The 19,608-nt window shown below is 53.1% G+C and overlaps 1 protein-coding gene across 1 annotated transcript; it reads right to left on the minus strand.

Annotated features, from left to right (window-relative positions):
- Positions 1 to 8,765: 8,765 nt before the first annotated feature.
- On the minus strand, positions 8,766 to 17,695 carry SNCB (synuclein beta). The gene is made up of 6 exons (XM_055566686.1): positions 17,480 to 17,695; positions 16,714 to 16,843; positions 13,903 to 13,944; positions 13,573 to 13,691; positions 9,697 to 9,786; positions 8,766 to 9,366 (listed from the first exon to the last, which is right to left on the minus strand). The coding sequence occupies exons 2-6, from the start codon at positions 16,832 to 16,834 to the stop codon at positions 9,334 to 9,336; spliced, it is 405 nt and encodes a 134-aa protein (XP_055422661.1). The 5' UTR covers positions 16,835 to 16,843; positions 17,480 to 17,695; the 3' UTR covers positions 8,766 to 9,333.
- Between the last annotated feature and the right edge of the window lie 1,913 nt (positions 17,696 to 19,608).

Raw genomic sequence — 19,608 nt, forward strand, 5'->3', positions numbered from 1 at the left:
AGCCTGAGAGATATCCTCTGGACTTGAAAAAAAGACAATGGAAATTTGATGAAAGCACAGTCAGTGGAGTGGTGGGAGTGGAAGCCAGACTGGGGAGGCGGGGCAGGAACTGATGAATTAATGGAACCAAGGAAGTGGAGAGGACAAGTAGATGACTCTCTAAAGTTTGGGTTTAGAGCAAGAAAGGAGATTTGATAGTCTCTCCAGGGCATTGGAGGTATTTAAGTCCTGATTGGAGGGGGGCAGTAAAGAGGGAAAGGGAGATGCCAAGAAAGGAGATCATAATGGCTGAGTCCAGATGCTCAGTGTGGAAGGATAGGATGGGATCCAGCACCCTGGGGCGGCTCACAGACCCTGAAATGAAGCTTGAGGAAATGTGGTTTATTTGGGAAGTGCAGGGACACCAGCAGGCAAGTGGGAAGGTGACCCAGGCAGAGAAGGCATCCAATGAGAGGTGGTTATCAAGTCAGCTACCATGGTGAGTGATTGATAATCCTGCAGGAAGTCTTGAGAAATGGGGTAAATGCACATCTAGAATTCCCCTGGTCAAGAGCAAGGGAGCTTGTGTATTTATATCCCAGTATCTGGCAGACCTTGGGGAAGAGCCAGCCCATGGGCTGTGTGTTAATTCCCAGGCACTTCTAGCCCACAGTGCAGGTAGACAAAGTGGTTTACACAGCCTGATACAGTTCTTTGACAAAGATGCAGAAAAACATCTACTTCTGCTTTGTAGATTATTCTGGAGCCTTTGACTGTGTGGATCACAATAAACTGTGGAAAATTCTTAAAGAGATGGGAATACCAGGCCACCTTACCTGCCTCCTGAGAAACCTGTATGCAGGTCAAGAAGCAACTGTTAGAACCAGACATGTAACAATGGACTGGTTCCAAATTGGGAAAGGAGTACATCAAGGCTATATATTGTCACCCTGCTTATTTAACTTATATGCAGAGTACATCACGTGAACGGCTGGGCTGGATGAATCACTGGAATCAAGATTGCCGGGAGAAATATCAATAATCTCAGATGCCATTCTAATGGCAGAAAGTGAAAAGGAACTAAAGAGCCTCTTGAGGAGGGTGAAAGAGGAGAGTGGAAAAGCTGGTTTAAAACTCAACATTCAAAAAACTACGATCATGGTATCTGGTCCCATCACTTCATGGCAAATAGATGGGGAAACAATGGAAACAGTGGCAGATTTTATTTTGGGGGGTTCCAAAATCACTGCAGAAATTGACTGCAGCCACAAAATTAAAACAAGATTGCTTCTTGGAAGGAAAACTATGACAAACCTAGATAGTGTATTAAAAAACAGAGACATAACTCTGCTGAAAAAGGTCCATATAGTCAAAGCTATGATTTTTCCAGTAGTTATGTATGGATGTGACAGTTGGACCATAAAGAAGGCTGAGTGCCAAAGAATTGATGCTTTTGAATTGTGGTGCTGGGGAAGACTCTTAAGAGTCCCTTGGACTGCAAGGAGATCAAACCAGTCAATCCTAAAGGAAATCAACCCTGAATATTCATTGGAAGGACTGATGCAGAAGCTGAAGCTACAATACTTTGGCCACCTGATGCAAAGAACCAACTCACTGGAAAAGATTCTGATGCTGGGAAAGCATCAGAAGGCAAAAGAAGGGGGCAGCAGAGGATGAGATGGTTAGATAGCATCAGCAATTCAGTGCACATAAATTTGAGCAAACTCTGGGAGATAGTGAGGGTCAGGGAAGCCTAGCAAGCTGAAGTCCATGGGGTTGCAAAGACTCAGACACAATTTAGTGACTGAACAATAACCTGGCTGTTATAGTCTGACTGGAGGGCACAGAGATAGTAAAATCACCAGAGGAGATGTGGACAGAGCTCCAGCCATGTCTGCTACATGGGCACAGTCAGGGCCTCTTTCCATCTGTGCCCTTTTCCACTCTCCAACAACTCTTGTTCCATGAGGACTTGTTGATAAACACATGTTTAAAAATGAAAATTTCCAGACAACAGAACAAAACACTTGCCAAGGTAGAGTGGAAGATCAAGAAGGACATGGATGTAAGCAGTGTAGATTCAGATCCCGACTTTGCCAGTTACTAGTGTGTGTGGCCTTGACTGAGATCTCTCTAGGCCTCAGCTTCATCATTTGTAATTCTTACTTCTCAGAGCTCTGAGGAGGATGAAGGGAGGAAAAAGTCCTCAAGCACCAAGCATAGTGTAACACTCCTGGTGGGTGCCAGGGTATGGCAAGCCCAGCACTCTGTACCCTTATCTGACCACAGCACCTCTGTTTTCCTTGGGGATCTACCTCCTCACTCCAGTGCATGTGGTGGAGTGGGATGGGCCCCACTGCCATCTTTAGGGGTAGGCAGTGACCCTGTCCTGGCCAATCAGTGTGTGGTGATTAGTTTCATGGCTGGAGGCAGAGCACAGGATCATAGCCAGGGCAACCAGTCTCCCACTTCCCTGGAGCTTTAGGGGTTGCTAAATTGATGGTGTGTCTGCCTGGAGTTACTGAGGGTCGTCTTTGTCCCCATGTAGAGAGTCTGCCTGGGCGCAGATTGTGGCTTGTCTTGGCGTTCAGGTTCATCCTGTGACAACCAACATGGTCACCCACACCCAAGTGAGTGTGTGTGTATGTGAATCTTGGGTTGGTCTGCCTCTGGGAAGCCACACACACTCGTGCACACCAGAAGATAAACAAGTGCCTGCAGTTCTTTGGCTGGCGCCCAGGCCGGGGGTGGAATAAACAATCCCAGTGACTTTCTGAAAAGCAAGCGTGTGTGGCAACAGGCGCCATGGAGACAAGCAGACTGTACCAGAGCACGGGCAGCAGCCACCCCCCTGATACCACTCCTGTGCACACATACACACGCACATACACAAGCACTTCTCATGTTCAGATCATATTTGTATCCACTCCATCACGCATGGTCCTGCTTCCACACCCAGGCACACCACCCTTGGGATCTGCCCCCATTTCAGTTTTGCTAGAGGCTAAAGGCTTTTGAGAAGGTCTGAGATTTCTAATATAATAGCATCCATGGTTCCTCACTCCTTTCTGGACACTGGTCCTGATGTAGGCCAAATTTTAGCAAATCATAGCCTCTAGGGAAGCGTGTGTGTGGTGGGGGTGGCGAGGGGAGATGGAAACAGAGAGAAAGATGGAAGAGGAGAGAGGTGGGGGAGGGGGACAGGATCACACGGCAGGCAATACTATATAAACCCAACTTCCTAGAAAGTTCTTCCTCTTTGCTTCAGAGATGCACACTCAACAGACATGCACCTGCTCCTTCAAGAAACACTCACCTAGCCACCCTCCTCCAGGCGTGTATGCACATGACACTGGGTACAAACATTCACATATGTATCGGTTCTCATACATGAAGGGGGTTAACCCAGAATCCTACAGGTGATGATGGTGGTGGTGTACAATTTACTGACTGCCTAAGTGTTTTACAGTCACCATCTCATTACATTTAAGCCTTAAGAAAAACCATCTGAGATTGATATTATCGCTATTCCCATCTCATAGCTGAGGGAACAGAAGTTCAGAGAGGTTAGGTAACTTGCCAGGGTCACAAAGTTAGAAAGTGACAAAGTCAGGAGAAGAATTCTGCCCACACTATGAGACTTTCTTCATTTAGTCAGATAGACATGCAACACGCATGTGTGCACAGGTGTGTGTGTGTGCACGCACACACACACACATACATACATACGCAAACCCTGCCTCCTTAGTTAGTGCAAGGAACTGATGCCCATGAGGTCATCTTCCTCCTCCTCTCTCTGACCTCCTCATGGGCATCACTCCCAGCCCCTCACAGCACTGCCCTGATTTTCAGGAGCGCCCCTGGCTCAGACACCTATGAGCACAGCTTGCTGCCCACAGAGGTCCCCTCCCCCCAGCAGCTGTAGGCCCCGGCCCAGCTGGGGGCGGCCCTGGGATTTGGCTGGGTGACTCAGGCTGAATCATGGCCCAGCTGCTCCTTGGCAGCCCTCTCCCCTACTCTGCCCAGAGAGCCTATTTTGAAGGCAGAGATGGGCCTTGGGTGGAGGACAGGAAGCATGGGCACTTGAGAAGGAGGAATCAGGCACAAGAAGGCCTCTGTGCCTACTTCTACTCCTCAGTGGTCTGCAGGCGCGCAGGCAGGCCCTGCCCATGCCTCTTGTTCTCCCAGAAAGAGGACCCTTTTGCCTGGACATGAGCATGGGTCTCCCTCTCTGATTCCAGGACCCACGTTGGAGCCCTTGTCCCACTTTTTGGCTTTCATAACAACGATAACAATATTTACTATTCTAATGGATTACTCACATGTTACAGTATTCTACAGTTTTCAAAGCACTTTCTCATCAGTATTGCATTTAATTCTCTTATTAGTTCTAGAGTGGACTAATAGCATCCTTAGGAGTGGAAATTAGTATCCTTAGGTTTGAGCTTATGTGAACTCTTTAAGATCACACAGTGGGTAAAATGACAGAGCCAGGAACCAAACTTTAGGCTTCTTGATCCAACCTGTGAAAGGTAAGCATTAAGGCTGGAGTTGAGCTGCAGTTGGGCGTGGCAGGGGGGTGGCATGAGTACATGGGGCATGGCAGGGCCATGGTGGGGCCATGGCTGGGGCATCAAAAGTAGCACCGGGGCGTGGCAAGATAGGGGGTATGCGGAATGTATGGAGGAGGCATGCCTAGTAGCTTGGTGTGTGAGGATCATGACAAAATTATTCTCTTTACCCTTCTGCAATTAATAGATTATGGAATCATTTATGCTTTAAAATCTTCTTTTCCATGTTTCAGGCCAATATCCTAAGCTTAACAGGTCCATCACCAACTCAATGGACACGAGTTTGAGCAAACTCCAGAAGATAGTGAAGGACAGGGAAGCCTGGCGTGGTGTAGTTCATGGGGTCGCAAAGAGTCAGACACGACTGAGCAACTGAACAATGACAAGCGCAGACCATAGAATTTCTACTGCGAAGACTTGACCTATAGGACCTTTGTTTTCCAAAGCCTTAATTTGCTCATCTGAAATGATGGGTCCGGGCCTCTGGTGTGGTAGGGTGTTGAGAGGCATGCATGCAGTCGTGTGCATCATGCCCTTTAGAAGCCATGAAGGACTTCACAAAGGCTGATGTTTTTCACATTTTGTTTTATCTTTTTAAAAACGTCTGTGAGTGCTGGGCAGAGGGGTGGGTGGGCTTCTGGGAACCTGTGGGCGGTGCTGAGAGGGGGAGTGGGTGACAGCTCTCCCTTCCCCCAGCCTGGTCTCAGCCTGGCCTTCCCCCACCCTCAGCCCAGAGCCGGTTTCTAGGCAACAGAATGGATGCAGGGATGGTTTGGAGGGGAGAGAGCTATAAATAGGGAAGGGAGAAAACAAAAATAAAGTTCCAGAGAAAGCAGTGGAGCTGTATTACTAGAGGTGGGGGCGGGGAGATGGGGAGGGAAATGGGTGAAGGGCACAGGGAAACAGCCGCTGTCCCTTCATCAGAGGAGCCGGTATTCTCAGGTTAGCCAGCTGGTAGTGGTCCGCAGTGTGCCGACACAGGTGAGGAGGGGGTTTTCGTGTGCACAGCTGAGCCAGATGGGGGTGACAAGGAGAAGTCTATTATGGCTGGAGAAATAGGGGAAGCTCAGCGGCAGGAAGGATTTCAACAGGCAGAGTGGCAGGCAGATGTCCAGGTGAAGGAAAGAAGCCGGCAAAGGACTGGAAGGTGTGGATCAGTCAGGGTGGGGCCAGACTCCCAGATCTCGAAGGCCTGGCTGAGCTCAGTCTCGCCGACCTCACACCCCATGTCCATGCAAACACAGGTGGGCTCTTCCTGTCCTGCAGTGCTCGCCCTCCCCAGATTTTCCAGGCCCCTCCTTTTCATTCAGGTTTCAGCCTCTCAGACACCTGAGCTGATCCACCCAATTGAACATTGGTCACTACCCTTACTGTGTCACATTCTATCACATGGCTCTATTTTATGTTCTTCATAAAACCCCAAATTGTCTCGATCCGTGTGTTCACTGATCCATGGACATGAGTTCTTCTGGGGCAATGACCCCAGGGCTGTTCCCTGTAGCCCCTTACTTCTAGGACCAGAGCAGGTGAGCATCACACACTGTTGAGTGACTAAAGGCACCCAACACGTGGACAACCTCCTTTTTCACGTGTGAACAGAAACATACCTGCATCTATATGTAAGTGTGATACACAGCTCAACCCCACCACACACACACTCACTTGCAGCCTCCCTGAAACTACATGAGATCTGTTATCTCCACTCTGCTGCTTCACATTTTCCTGTTGTTGGTGGGTTTTGTTTGTCTCCCCTCAGAGCGAGTCCCTTTTGGAAAATTCCAAAGAAACAGGGCTTCGGAGTCAGGCTTGGGGCTGAATGTGGCCTTTGCCACTTCCCAGCGATGTGACCTAGGGCGGGTAACTTTGCCTCTCTGATCTCCGTTTTCTCAACTGTAAATTAGGGCAAATAACAAGGAATCTTTGAGGATGGTTTCAAGTGAAATGAAAGGAGGCAAGTGCTGGATGCCTGGGAAATGCTGGGCACTGGGGAAATGGCTCTGTCCCTGTCATGAAGGAGGCACCCAGGAGCTAGCTGTGTGTTCCCACAGAAGCACTCACAGTCAGGACTTGGGTCTGACACAGGGCTGGCATCTTCAGCTGACGCTTCTAGGCTTGTGCCTGGAATGCATTTAAAGTGACCCCTGCAGATGAGAACATTGGTCTCTGAGCAGAAAATCGAGCTCAGAAAACCAGGTGCGTGGCTTGGCACCCAGGAAGGAGGAATAAAGCTCTTCACAAGCAGATGGTGAACCTGGTTTTGGCATCTAAAAATGGGGATCAGGTGCTGGTAGCTGGCGAGGAGGTGACAAACTCAAATTCCTCAGAGGCGAAGCAGTTCATGAAAATGAGTGAAGTGGATGGAAGGAACACAACAGGGAGGGAAAGGGACTGTCGCCAACTGGAATCAAATGAGAAATATTTAAACCTGTGCTAGCAAATTAAACATCTCTACAGGCCAAATTCAACCTAAGGACCACGAGTCTGCAGTCCCTGTGGACTGTGGGTTGCAAATAATGTCTTAATTCAGACAAAGATGATCTGGACATCCCAGTACCCGCACGTTGAGTCAGAGAATTAGAGACCCCCCCACGGCCCCACCCCCCACCCCCGTTTGTTCTCCCTACACACACGTCTGCCAGCGGCCTCGTACTTCCGGAAGTAAAGGCTCCTTCACTGCAGGCCAAAGTGACTCAAGTGACCCTGGTGTCCCCCAGCGTTCAAGCCCTTCTGCACCCTACCGCCCCCAACAACTCAGGGAAGGAGGGGCCGCTAAACACTTGGGGGTTGAATAAATAGAGCAAGCTTCTTCTGGCCCTTAGGTTTGCAAGGGCGAAGAAAGGTTTGAGTCGGAAAGGAGGTCGGACTTGGCAGAGAAAGGATGGCGTCTTGATCAGGCGAGGTTTAGGGGCTATCGTGGCAAGGAGGTGCTGGGCTTCCGCATGGGCAGGGGTGGTGGCCTGGGTCTGAGCCAGGTTAAGCTACTGCTGCGGCGAAAGAGAGCAAGAGCGCCGCATCGGCGGGGGCGGGGCCTACCCCTGGCTGGGGCGGGGCCTCGACGCGGGTGCGGTGTGTTCTATGCCAATCAGAGCAGAGCTTTCGCCCTGATGGGGGCGGGGCCTCTGTGCAGCACCGCGGCTTCTCCGCCCCTACTCCCCAGTGCTGTGGCGGTGTTGGGGGCCCTCTAGTGCAGTACCTGGAGAAGGAAATGGCAACCCACTCCAGTATTCTTGCCTGGAGAATCCCAGGGACAGAGGAGCCTGGTGGGCAGCCGTCTATGGGGTCGCACAGAGTCGGACACGACTGAAGCGGCTTAGCAGTAGCAGCAGCAGCAGTGCAGATACCGATCTGCGCAAGGTTCCGGGAGGCTTCCCAGATTTCTGCAGACCCTAGCTCACCTCAGCCGAGGTCGCAAACTTTCCGAGGCTTTTCTGGGAAGGGTGGAGCACTGGTTGCCCGAACTCTGCCTTTTTTGGGGGGACAACTGTCCATTTCCTCTCCTCCGGGATGAGTTTTTCTGCAGCGGGCCGGTGTGCGCAGGGGTATGTGCATGTCAGTGTTCTTGGGGTGTGTGGGGGCGGGGAGTTTAGGGTCAGCAGCTTCTTCCAGTGATCACGCTGCTGTTTTCCCAGAGCTTCGCGGTGCGCGTGCAACTCTGAGTGCGCGCCCTGTTCTGCACTTGTCGGCCAGCGTGCTGCGCGCGTGAGTGCAGGTGCGCGCCTGTCCGGTGGGTACACTCGAGTTGGCGCGCAAGGACCAGCATAAGTGCACACAAGTCCGCGCGCGCGTAGCCATCGATGCTCCTGCGCTGCCTGTGCCTTGAGGTGTGAGCCTGTGGGCCCTGCGCCTCGGCTGCACTGGGCTTCCTTCCGCCCAGCACCCCCAGTAGATGCTTTTTGGTCCAGTAGGTGGCGCCCGAGGCCGCCTCCCTGCCAGCAGCATGTCCCAGCCTGGGAGCGAGGCGTGGGGGGTGCCGCGTCCATCCAGGTCGTCCATGCGGGAGGGTAGGAGCTGAGGCCCGAGGTGGTCAGTCTTACACGTGGTCTGGGTGTGCCGGGCCCCAAAGAGTGGAGTGAGGCAGGCTGTAACCTGGAAGTCTGTCGGCCGCCCCCATCCAGCGCCCAGCCCAGCCCAGCCCTGCCCTGCCCTGCCCTGCCCGTGCGGCGCCTGCTACAGACAGATTGGCTTTATTCATGGACACGCAGAGAGGGGGGCGGCCGGACCCGCCCTCCCGGAACACGCTCACACGAGGGTGGGGGACTCTCCATGCTACAATCACGACACACGACGCCCGCGCTCGGACCGGGTCGGCTGGGGGAGGGGTCATGGCACAACCTGGCTCCTGGTTTTGGTTTAAGAGAAAAAAAAGGTGCTTGGGGTCGATGTGGGAATGCGCTGGAGGGCTTTGGCGGGGGTGCCGGGAGGCCCTTCAGAGAGCCTCTATCGGGGGGTGGAGGGGAGCCGTCGCTTTCCTGTTCGTTTAAAAACATATAGAACATGCTACAACCGCGCAGACACCAGACGGGATGGGGCGCGGAAGGGGCAACATACGTGCTGCGAGGTTCCCAGCCTTGGCCGCAGCCCCAGCCCTGTCCACGCCCCAGGGTTGGACGCGGGCGGGAAGGACAGACAGAGAGACTCAAACACGGGCTCCGAGGGGGCACCTCGGAGCGAAGGAAGATCTCGTGTTTTGAGGGGAAGGGGTAGAAGGACAGCCCTGGCTCTGGGGGGCGGGGCAGGGGACCGGGAAGGGATTGTGCTGCTGGTGGGGGGCCGTCCTGGGCCCTTACGCCTCTGGCTCATACTCCTGATACTCCTCCTGCATCAGAGGGATGGGGGTAGAGTGGAGAAGAGCAAAAGAGGAAGGGGTTGGAGACCAAGTGGCCAGGCCGCGCCCCCAGACCCTTCGCCCACCAGGAGGAATAGTGAACGCCCCTCCCCCTGGGCAGGGGAGAGACCTAGAATTTGGGGACGGCTGGGATGTTCCTGGGCAGGGGTGCCTGAGACCCAGCGACAGGCTCCATCTGCCCTCCATCCCTGCTGCATCTCTGGGGTCTGGGGTCTGGGAGCTTGAAAACTCACTGTCCCAAACTTAGCCTGCCAGGAACCTCCCACCCCAGCCGGGGACGCCCAAAGCCCCACCCCTCACCTGGGGCTGTTCTTCATAACTCTCTCCTTCAGGCTCCATCAGGGGTTCGATCAGCGGCTCCTCGGCAGCTTCCTGGGCCACTTCCTCTGGCTGCAGGAAGAGAAGAGACAGGGCCTTTGAGGCCAGCTGGGCATGCCCCCCAGATTCCTACCCTGGGAAGTTTTTGGCTGATCGGAGGAAGGCTGGGCTTTGTTGGCAATGCAACCAGAATTTTTAATTGTTTATTTGGAGTGCCTTGGAAATGGGATGGAGCAGTGCAATCCCTCCAATCATGGCTTGAAGCCGGGGGTGTCCAGGGGCTGCAGGTACCCATACCCCTCTCCCAGCAGCTGACAGCCTCCTGTGCTTCCCTTGATGGGACTGGATGGGATGGGGAGATAGCACACATAATCATCCATTTGTCCCTCTTTGTGTCAGCTCTGTAGGTGGGGGGTGCTTATAAGGACCCCAAGATAACCCTGGAGGCTCCTCTGGGCTGGAGGGAGATGGAGGCTCAGGGACAGAGCTGAGCAGGGGCTCTGAGCCATTCCCCTGCCACTTTCCACCCATCCCTCCCCCAGGGCCCTGTGTGGCCTGGTTTCTTCAGCTGTTGCTATTTTAAGATAAGCTGGAAGCAACAGCTCATGGTGTTGCTTGGATGTGTGAGCTAAGACTCTCCCCTCCCCATAGCATCTGCTGCCCAGACCTGTGCAGGCCAGCATATATGCAAATAGGGGGCTGCCAGACACATGGCCAGTCCCCTGTGAGCGAGCACACATATGTGCACAAACACGAGACAGAGCTGATTGCACACATGGGCACACACAGTAACCTGAGCTTCATGCTCTGTAGGCAAGGGGCCCCACCACGTCCCCCAGTTGCACATGTAACCACAGTCCCTCCCTACTGGGCAGAGGTAAGAATCTTGGGACCCATGAGGGCTGGCACCTTGGCCTTCTAGTTGCTCCAGCTCCATCCAGGCAGCTTCAGCTCCTTCACATTACCTGTCTAGGTGGGCCCTGTGACCACATGAGTTTACACTCCTGGCTTAGCTCACTTCCCCTAGTTACAGGGAGTCCACCACAGCCCAGGAGGTGGGGAAGTGTTAGCTTGCCCAAAGTCACCCGGCTATGACCAGAACCCAGGAAAGAAACAGAATGTGAAGAATCCCAGCTCTGCACATTGTTTGGAAACAAATGTCCAACAGCAGGAGAATGATGTGTGCACTGTGGTCCTGTCACACAGAGGGTACCGCACGTCTAGGATGGAGAAACCCAGTGCACACCAAGGCGTGCTTGACTCCCCTTCTGAGTGATGCATGAAAGAACCCAGGTGCAAAAGAACATGTGCTTTAGGATAACGTTTACATGAAGCCGAAAGACACCCAGATAATCTGTGGTGATAGAAGCAATTAACTGTGGAGGGGGACAGGATAAAGGTGAGGAGAGTCAGGTGCCGGGGATAAACGAGACCCTGGAATAAGTGCCCCCTTAAATTTTGTGCCCCAGGCACTCCACTTCCCTCACCCTAGTCTTAGCCCTGGGAGTAGGGTGGGAGGGAGCGTAAGGGGGGCTTCCAACGAGCTATGTCTTGTGTTTTATGTCTTGATCTGGGTGCTTGATTACCTGGGGAGAGTTGACTTTGTGAAAATTCCATGGATCTGTGTGTTTTCTGCATTAAAGTTTTCTGCATAATATACTTCAGTAAGAAGTTCACTTAAAAACCACCCCAGCCTTGCTATTCGCACCTCTTTGGCATCAGGTCAGTTGCTTCACCTCTGATCTCAGCTGCCTTGGATGGGAAGCGGGATGGTGTCTTTGCTTTGTATGCGTGTGGGGAGGCTTCCACGATACTATATGTGGGCAGACTGAGAGGTAGAGACAGAAACTCACACTCTTAGCTTGCATGACCTCTCCATGGGGCCAGTGGCCCCAAACGCCTGACTTGGATTGTAAGTCTATGATCTTGAGTTCTCTTGAGAGAGGAGGTTTGAAATGTCAACAAGTGCTGGTAAGAGGAAGGCAGCCTGAGAACAATGGTTGTGTGCAAAGGTCCCCTCACCAAGCCTCAAGCTGACAGCCCTGCTTTCTCTGCGCCCTAGCTCTCAGTACTGGGCCTCGTCCCATGTTGGCATCAAGGGACTACAGTGACATGAACCTGAGCTTAGCACCTCCCAACTACCTTCTCAGGGGGGGCAGGCAGGATTTGGGATCTTGAGTAAGTCACTTCACCTCTCTGAGCCTCAGTTCTTTTACCTATAAGATGTGCTAATTGTGATACCTTTTTTTACAGGGACATTGTGAAGATTCATTGAGTGACTCCATGTACAATATTTAGAACAGCACCTGCCCACACAAGAGATCAATGAATGGGAGTGATCACTAGAAACAAGGATAAGAAATGGGAAGTCACACAGCTGGTAAAATGCAGAGACAGGACTTGAACCAGAACTTCTGAGCGGAGGGAAGGAACCAACTGAGCAGAATGTCTAGAGTGGAGGGTGCTGTGTGGTCTCCTCCCCTAGCCCAGTGGATGGATCCGCTCATGCTGAGATCACACGGAAGGAGGCCCCAACCCCATGGAGGCAGATTTGGCATTTGAACGTGGAAAACATGGAGCACCGCACAGGAGGCGTCTGTACAGATGGTGTATAGATCCACAGAGTTCAACGTCCTAGCACACCTGTGACACAAGCCCCTGGGGGCACACACAGGCTGATCCTGTGATTGTGGGGCCATCATCTCTTACTGAGCATTCACTGTATGTCATCCAGGCTCTTTACGTCAGTGCTTCTCAAGATGTGATCCCTGGACCTGCAGCATCAACATCACCCAGATACCTTTTAGAAATGTACATTCTAGCCCTACCTCAGACCTACTGAATCAGAAATTCTAGGAATAGGACCAACAGTCTGTATGTTAACCTGGCCTCCTGGTGATCTGATGCACACTTACGTTTTTGAACACCTCTAAGCTACATTATCTCTAATCTACACAAAAGTCCTCTTGTATTCATCTCCTGTCTTAGAGGTAAAGAATCAGGCTCAGAGACGTGACAGGACCTGCCCAGGGCAAGACAGTCAAGAAGTAATGGAGCTGAGATTCAGATCCAGCTCTGTGGGGCTCCAGAGCTCACAGCCCTTACCCTGCAGCATGTCCTAAGGAAGGTATCTGACTTTGTGCACAGATGGGTTGCTGCCACCACTTGCCTGGGGTAACATGTCTGCACAAATGTGTGAGACACAGTTCACCCCTCCCCATGGCCCACTTCTGCTCACGCCTGCCTCAGGGCCTTTGCACGTGCTGTTCCTCCTGCCTGAAATAGACTTCCCACATGGTGTGCCTCATCACTTGGGTGTCAGCTCTAATGTCACCTTCTCAGAGAAGCTCTCCCAACTAAAGTAGCCCCTTCACCCCTTGACTCTCTATCCCATCGCTCTTGTTTTCTTCATAGCACATATCCCTGTCTGAAATCATCTTGTGCACTGGTTAGCTGTTTACTGTATCTTCTCCCACTACAGAGTCAGCTCCGTGAATGTAGGAACCTATTCGCTGTGGTAACCCCTAGAACGATCCCTCCCTGGCATGAATACTTGTTGACTGAAAAGACATGAGGGAACAATCAGTGACATATGCAGACGAGGCCAAAAGCAGGCCAGATCACACTCACGAGCAGGATACATGTAACCAATCCAGATCTGGGTCACAGTCACGGAGAGCGCCATGCCCACACACAGCCACATGCAGACTCAGGCCGAGCTGTGTGTATCCCGGCCCTGCAGAATGTTAGGCGAGGTGGCTTGTTCCCCAGGCTGGCTGGGGGAGCAGGGAGCCTGGTGGCAGATTTATGGGTGTAGCTGGTATGTGTGTGTGTGTATGTGTTGGAAGGATAGCTCACCTTCAGATCAGTGGGGAACTCCTCCTTCTTCACCAGACCTGTGGCTGCTGCAATGTTCCCAGCCCCAGAGAACACGGCTCCTCCCAGGTGTGATGCCTGCTCCTTGGTTTTCTCAGCCACTGCGTCAGGGAGAGGGTTGGGGGCAAAGGTCAAGCAGACATAGATGCCCTCCTCCTCCATAGTGTCCCAGGGCCTGACTTCCCACAGAGCACTACACCCCGCAGAAAGCTCTGAGGGTGCCCTCTCCCGCCACCCTCTGCCCTCACTCGCTGGATGTCGGCAGACCCTGGGCCAAGGTGAGGGAACAAGTGGGCAGGGCTGGGCTAGTACCTGAGGCCACTCCTTGCACCACCCCTTCTCGGGTTTTGCTTCCTGTGGGGACAAAATGGAGCACACTTAAGGGCCGAGGGAACAGAAACCAGCAAGCACAGTGGTGACTGAGTGGGCAGAGGGGCCCAGGCAGCATGGGCATCCTGGTCCCTCCTGCCTTCTTGGGCCCCCAAATCCCACAAGTGCCCCCTTCCATGCCTGCATCATCTGGACGTCCAGTTCTCCCCACTGTCTGCCCCCGCCCCACCGCCCCCACCCCACCCCCATGCCCTGACCCACCCACCCTCCCTTGGATGTTGCCAACGATCCAGCACTGGGAAAGCACTCTGCCTGCCAGTTCATTTAATCCTCTGCCCTGGATGGGAGCAGGTGGGGGTGGGGGTGGACCTGGGGGTGGGGCGAAAAGATTCTGTCTTTGGAAAGGTGCCCCTGGTGCACAACTGCCCACATCCTGCCCCGGTACACTCACATCCCCACACTCCCTGCTCCATTTCTTAAGACTCTCTTTTAAATAGGGTGCAAATCTCTCCTTTTGGCCAAAGTAGCAGGTATCTTAGATGCAGGATGGGTCTAAGGGTGACGTGAAGATGGTGACTGACAGCTACGGCATTGGCTGGGTCTTCCCAAGGAGGGTAGTAACTGGGAAAGGCAAGAGAGCCTGTCCTGAGGTGGGGGTGGAAACCTTCGGGAGAGAGGGATGTCTCCAATCCTGAGGATCTGGCAACCCAGACAGCAGCAGATAGAGCCAGAAATGGGAGTGTGGGCCAGCTGAGGCTGGCAGGAGGAGGGTGCAGGCAGACGGGCTTCTCAGGGCTAAGGCCAGCCACATCCAGACACCGGTGGCTGGGGACTGGGGAGGGGGGGTTGTGCAAGCACTTCCATTTATTCCTCGCATAAACACTTGTTGGCACCTTCTCTGATTCAAGTCCCAGGCTGATGGCTCACTGTCAGATGAGGGACACAGAAGAGGAAAGTTGGTGCCTTGGACCTCAAAGTAGTGGGGAGAGGAAGTCTGGGCCTCTGGCGGGGTGCAGGATTGGGGGGGGTTGTTTCCCAGGTCTTGACAAATGGGGAGCAGTGGATACACAGAAAGGGGACTGAGGAGGGTGTTTTAGGGACAGGAAGCATGTAGGCGAGGCCTAAAGAGGTGTGATTTCAGGGTCTGCATGGGGCACGTTGATATGGTCTGTGTGCTCAGAGTGATGGAGACTGAGATGGAACCACGAGGCAGGTTGAATGCTAGGCTACGGGGAGCTGAGTCTTTGATGAATAGGAGCTGGGGACCATCAGGAGTTCCTGCTCAGGGAGAGGAGGAGGAGGTGCCAACCTGGGGGAAAAGGAGGTGGTTGTTGAGTCTGTTAGCAGGGAGACAGCATCAGGGATGTCAGGGGTCCACAAGAGTGAAAGGGCTGAGGGAAGAGGGAGGCCAGAGCTAGGGTCCAGAAGTGTGAGCTCAAGCCTTCTCCCAGTCTCCATCACCTCTGCCCTAGCTCTAACCACCCTCATTTCATGGCTATGTTACCTCCTAGCGGGCCTCCCTGTAATTTGTTCTGTCCCCAGAGTCCTAGGGGACTTCTCTATACTGAAGCCAGATCATGTCAGTCCCTGGCTCACATTCTGCCATGGCAGTCAGACTAATGCTTTGCCTGCAAGAGCCCCTCATGAACTGGCTGTTTCTGATCTCATTTCTTACCCTTGCTTTCTGGCTTCTGCTCTCAAACCCAGTATCTTTCGCCCCATCCCAGGGCTCTTGGCACCTGCCTTTTCTGCACCTCCCTCCCCAATGCTCCTTATTCTCTGGGCTCAGCTCAAATGCTACCGTCTTTGATTACCAAAGTGGCTCCCCACCCCAGCCACTGGATGTCAAAGCCCGAGACTGGAATACTTGACCTCACCATCAGCAGAGCCGGCACCTACCAGCACAGAGTAGGTGATCAATAAGTATTTTTCAAATTACCACCATTCCAAATCTGCCACAGCCCTGGGCAGGTTAACCAATCCTCTGTAGCCTGAATAGAAGATAATTCTATCACACAAAAGTAAGCCCTGAATCAGCAGACTGAATGCAGAGTTTCTTGCCTCCCTTTATGCAAATGACCCTGAAGCCTCGCTCTTTCCACCCCCCCCCCCCACTTAGGGTGAGATATTTTAACCACTTGGCCTTTCTCCTGATGACAGCTGGCAGTTGCAAGGACGGTGGACCCCTAGGAGAGAGGCCAATGGTGGAACCACTGAGAGGAGAGCTTTCAGAGGTGGAGAGCAGTGCTGGGAGGAAGCCCCAACAATACAGGAAGGAGAGTGGTAAGGGGAGGGGGGCACTTTGGAATCCATAAAGCTTGGCTCAAACTTCAGCTTCAGGTCTTATCAGCTGTGACCTTGAGCAACAAAATTAAAGCGCTGGGAAGCCGGGGTTTCCCTGGTCGGTGGATGGGCAGGGAGCATTAAGTGAGGTAATAGATGTTGCAGATGTATTTCACACTGTACTTGGCAGACAGTAAGGGTTCAACACCAGGTAACTATTAATAATGGGAAGAAGAAGCAGAAGAAGGCTATCTCCTTTGATCCCTGCCTTGCTTCTCTGGACTTTCAGCTGAACTCCACGCTCATCAACCCTTCCTCCATTCCCCCTACCGTCCGTGTCATTACTGACCCAGGCTGGCTATGTCCTCAGTGACCCTGCTAACCCGGCCCCATCTGCTGACTCATATTCTCCGGCCCAGACCCCCCACTTCCTCCCTCTGAGGACCTCGGCTCTGTCCCCTCGGAGGACACCCAAACCTCGCAGCCCCAGAAGCCCCGCCCCTCGCCCACCGACGTAGAGGACACCCTCCTTGGTCTTCTCCGCGGCCTCGGTGACCCCCTGCTTGGTTTTCTCCGCGGCGGCCACGACGCCCTCCTTGGCCATGGACAGGCCCTTCATGAACACGTCCATCCTGGCGGCCTGGGGAGGACGAACACACGGGCACCGGTGCGCTCGCCCACATCCTCACCCCAGCCCTTGTGGAAGAGACCGCGGGTGTCCCATGCCCTCCCCCTGAGACCGAAGGCGCCCTTCTGGCCCGGAACCTCCTCCCACCTTACTCCCTTCCCCAGCGCCAGGCCACAGGGCCGCGGCAAGTCCTAGCGTCCTTGAAGCCCGTGGACGCAGGAGGGGCCCCCCGCCTCGGTTATCCGGGGCCCTGCAACCTGCAGCCCCGCGGAATCGGAGTGTTGGGCACGGTGCGAAGCCCGGGGGCCTGCCTGTACACACGCGACAGACACACGGCCACGCAAGCAAACATACTCCTTGGACACGCTCACGTGCACACACAGGACCCTCAGACATTCGAACGCGCACGGACACGCGGATACACCACGGGGCACACGGGCGCGGGCGCACGGCCACACGGCCATCCAGGCAGCTGCAGACACCAAGCAAGAGAGACACATACCCCGGGTCGCACACGGACACGCACGCCGCGGAGTCCTGTTTACGTTCTCCGGCCCCTTCCCCATCCCATCCCGTCCCCCCTCCACTCCATTCCCAGACCGTTCCCCTTCGGCTAAGCCCGGGGCGCCCGGAGCGCGGCCGCCTCACCTAGATGCGGGGCCCGGGTTGGGGATGGAGTGGCGGCTGCGGCAGAGGCTGCGGCAAGCGGAGGCACAGGCTCGGCTGGGCTGGGCCTGGGTGGGCTCGGGCCGATGAGGGATCGGGCCGTGGCCAGGCGTTCAGGCTGGTCTGCAGCAGACGAGGCACGAGCCCTGAGCCTAGGTGCAGTAGTGTCCGGGCCTGGAGTGATTCGCCAGCCGCCGCTCGCTTCTAGCGCCCTGCTGTCTCGCGCGCTCCTGCTCCGGCTGGGGCGCTGCGGCAGCTCTGAGCTCAGCGCCACCCCCTGGCGGCCGCGCCACCCCCTCGGCCTGACTGACAGGAGGCGGGGAGGGTGACATCTCCGCGGAGCCCGCTAGCCTCACGGGGCGGGCCCGGGACACGCCGCTGGGGACCCCGGAGCGTCATCGGACTCAAGTCCTGTCCCCCAGGAACCTAGTCTGGTGGGAGACACAATGCGGCGTGCTGAGAGTCCAGGAGAAATACTGCAGTTAGTTTTAGTGTTCAGATGGGTTTGGAGGTCTTTATTAACTGTGGGACCTTGAGCTACTCAGCTCTCCTTTCTGAATGTCAGTTTCCTCTTCTGTAAAATATGGATGGTTCATTCAGCGAACGTTTACTGAGCTGTTAGGTACCAGGCAGATTTGAGGCTGGAGACAGCACCAAAGGAAAACTAGACCCCTCCTTTTTGGGGAGTTTGCAGTAGTAAATTTGTGTGTGTGCAGAGATGGGACACAGGACAGAAAATAAACATCAATGCTTAAGCCAAAGGTTATTTCAGCTTGTGATTAGAGTCATGGAGATGATAAAATGGAAATGGACAAGAGTTACTAGAGTAGGGGTGCTTGAGATCTGGTGGTCAGGGAGGGCCTCTGTGAGGAGGTGAATGGAAGCAGAGATCCCAGAGAAGCACCAAGGCCAGGATGCTTGAGGGCAAGATCTATAGAGAGGGAACTGTATGTGCAAAGGCCCTGAGGCAGGACTGTGCTTGGGAACAGATAAAACACAACGTAGCCGAAGAAGCAACAGGGAAGGAGAAGGTGGACATGATCCTTTTTTCTGTGGTTATGGTCTGGACTGTCAAAATGACCCTAGAGTGCCAGTCACACATAGGTCCTTAGTTGGTGTATGACTGAATTATGCCCAGGAAGCTGTGGGATACCAGAGGAAGGGGTCTCTGACAGATTAACAGAGTCAGGTAAAGCTGTACAGAGGAGGTGACATCTGAGCTAGGGCTTGTGGAACTTCATCTGGCAGACAAAGGAGGAAGGACATTTTGGGTTGTGGACATAGCATCCGAAAAGACACCATGGTTGGAAATGTAGGGTGTGTAAGTGTCAGATGATGAGGTGAGAGGGCAGCCAGGAGCCAGACTAAGCAGGGCCTGGGAAAAATTGTTCACAGATTGCTGATAGAGCTGCAAACTGGCACATGCTTTTTGGAAGACAATTTGGCAATGTTTACCAAAGACATAAATGCATGCTCCTTTAGAGCCAACAGTTAGTTCCCCTTCCAGGAATTCATCCTTTGGATCTCTACTCTCACAAGCACACAAAGACATGTGTGCAAGGCTCTTCACTGCAGCATAGTTTATTGTAGCACAAAACTGAAAATAATCTAAATGTCTATCTGTAGAGGACTGGCTAGTTAATTATGGTTCATCCACTCAGTGCAATGCTGTCATTAGAAAGGATGGGTTAGACCCATGTGCATTGATATAGGAGTATAAGACATGGGGTGAGGTGAGAGAAGCCAAGGTACCAAACTGTAATGTGTGCAGCTAACTGATTTTTTTAAAATTATTTTATTGAAATATGGTTGATTTATAATGTGTTAACCTCTACTGTAGAGCAAAGTGATCAGTTATACGTATATATATATATATATATATATATATATATATATATATATATTCTTTCTCATATTCTTTTCCACTATGGTTTAATCACAAGATATTGAATATAGTTCCCTGTTCTATACAGTAGGACATTATTGTTTATCCATTATATATATATGATAGTTTGCATCTGCTAATCCCAAACTCCCAATCCATCCTCCCCTTACTCCCTGCCCCCTTGGAAACCACAAGTCTGTTCTCTATGACTGTGACTTTATTTATT

The sequence above is a fragment of the Bubalus kerabau genome, chromosome 1, assembly GCF_029407905.1.
Source record: "Bubalus kerabau isolate K-KA32 ecotype Philippines breed swamp buffalo chromosome 1, PCC_UOA_SB_1v2, whole genome shotgun sequence".
NCBI lineage: Eukaryota > Metazoa > Chordata > Mammalia > Artiodactyla > Bovidae > Bubalus > Bubalus kerabau.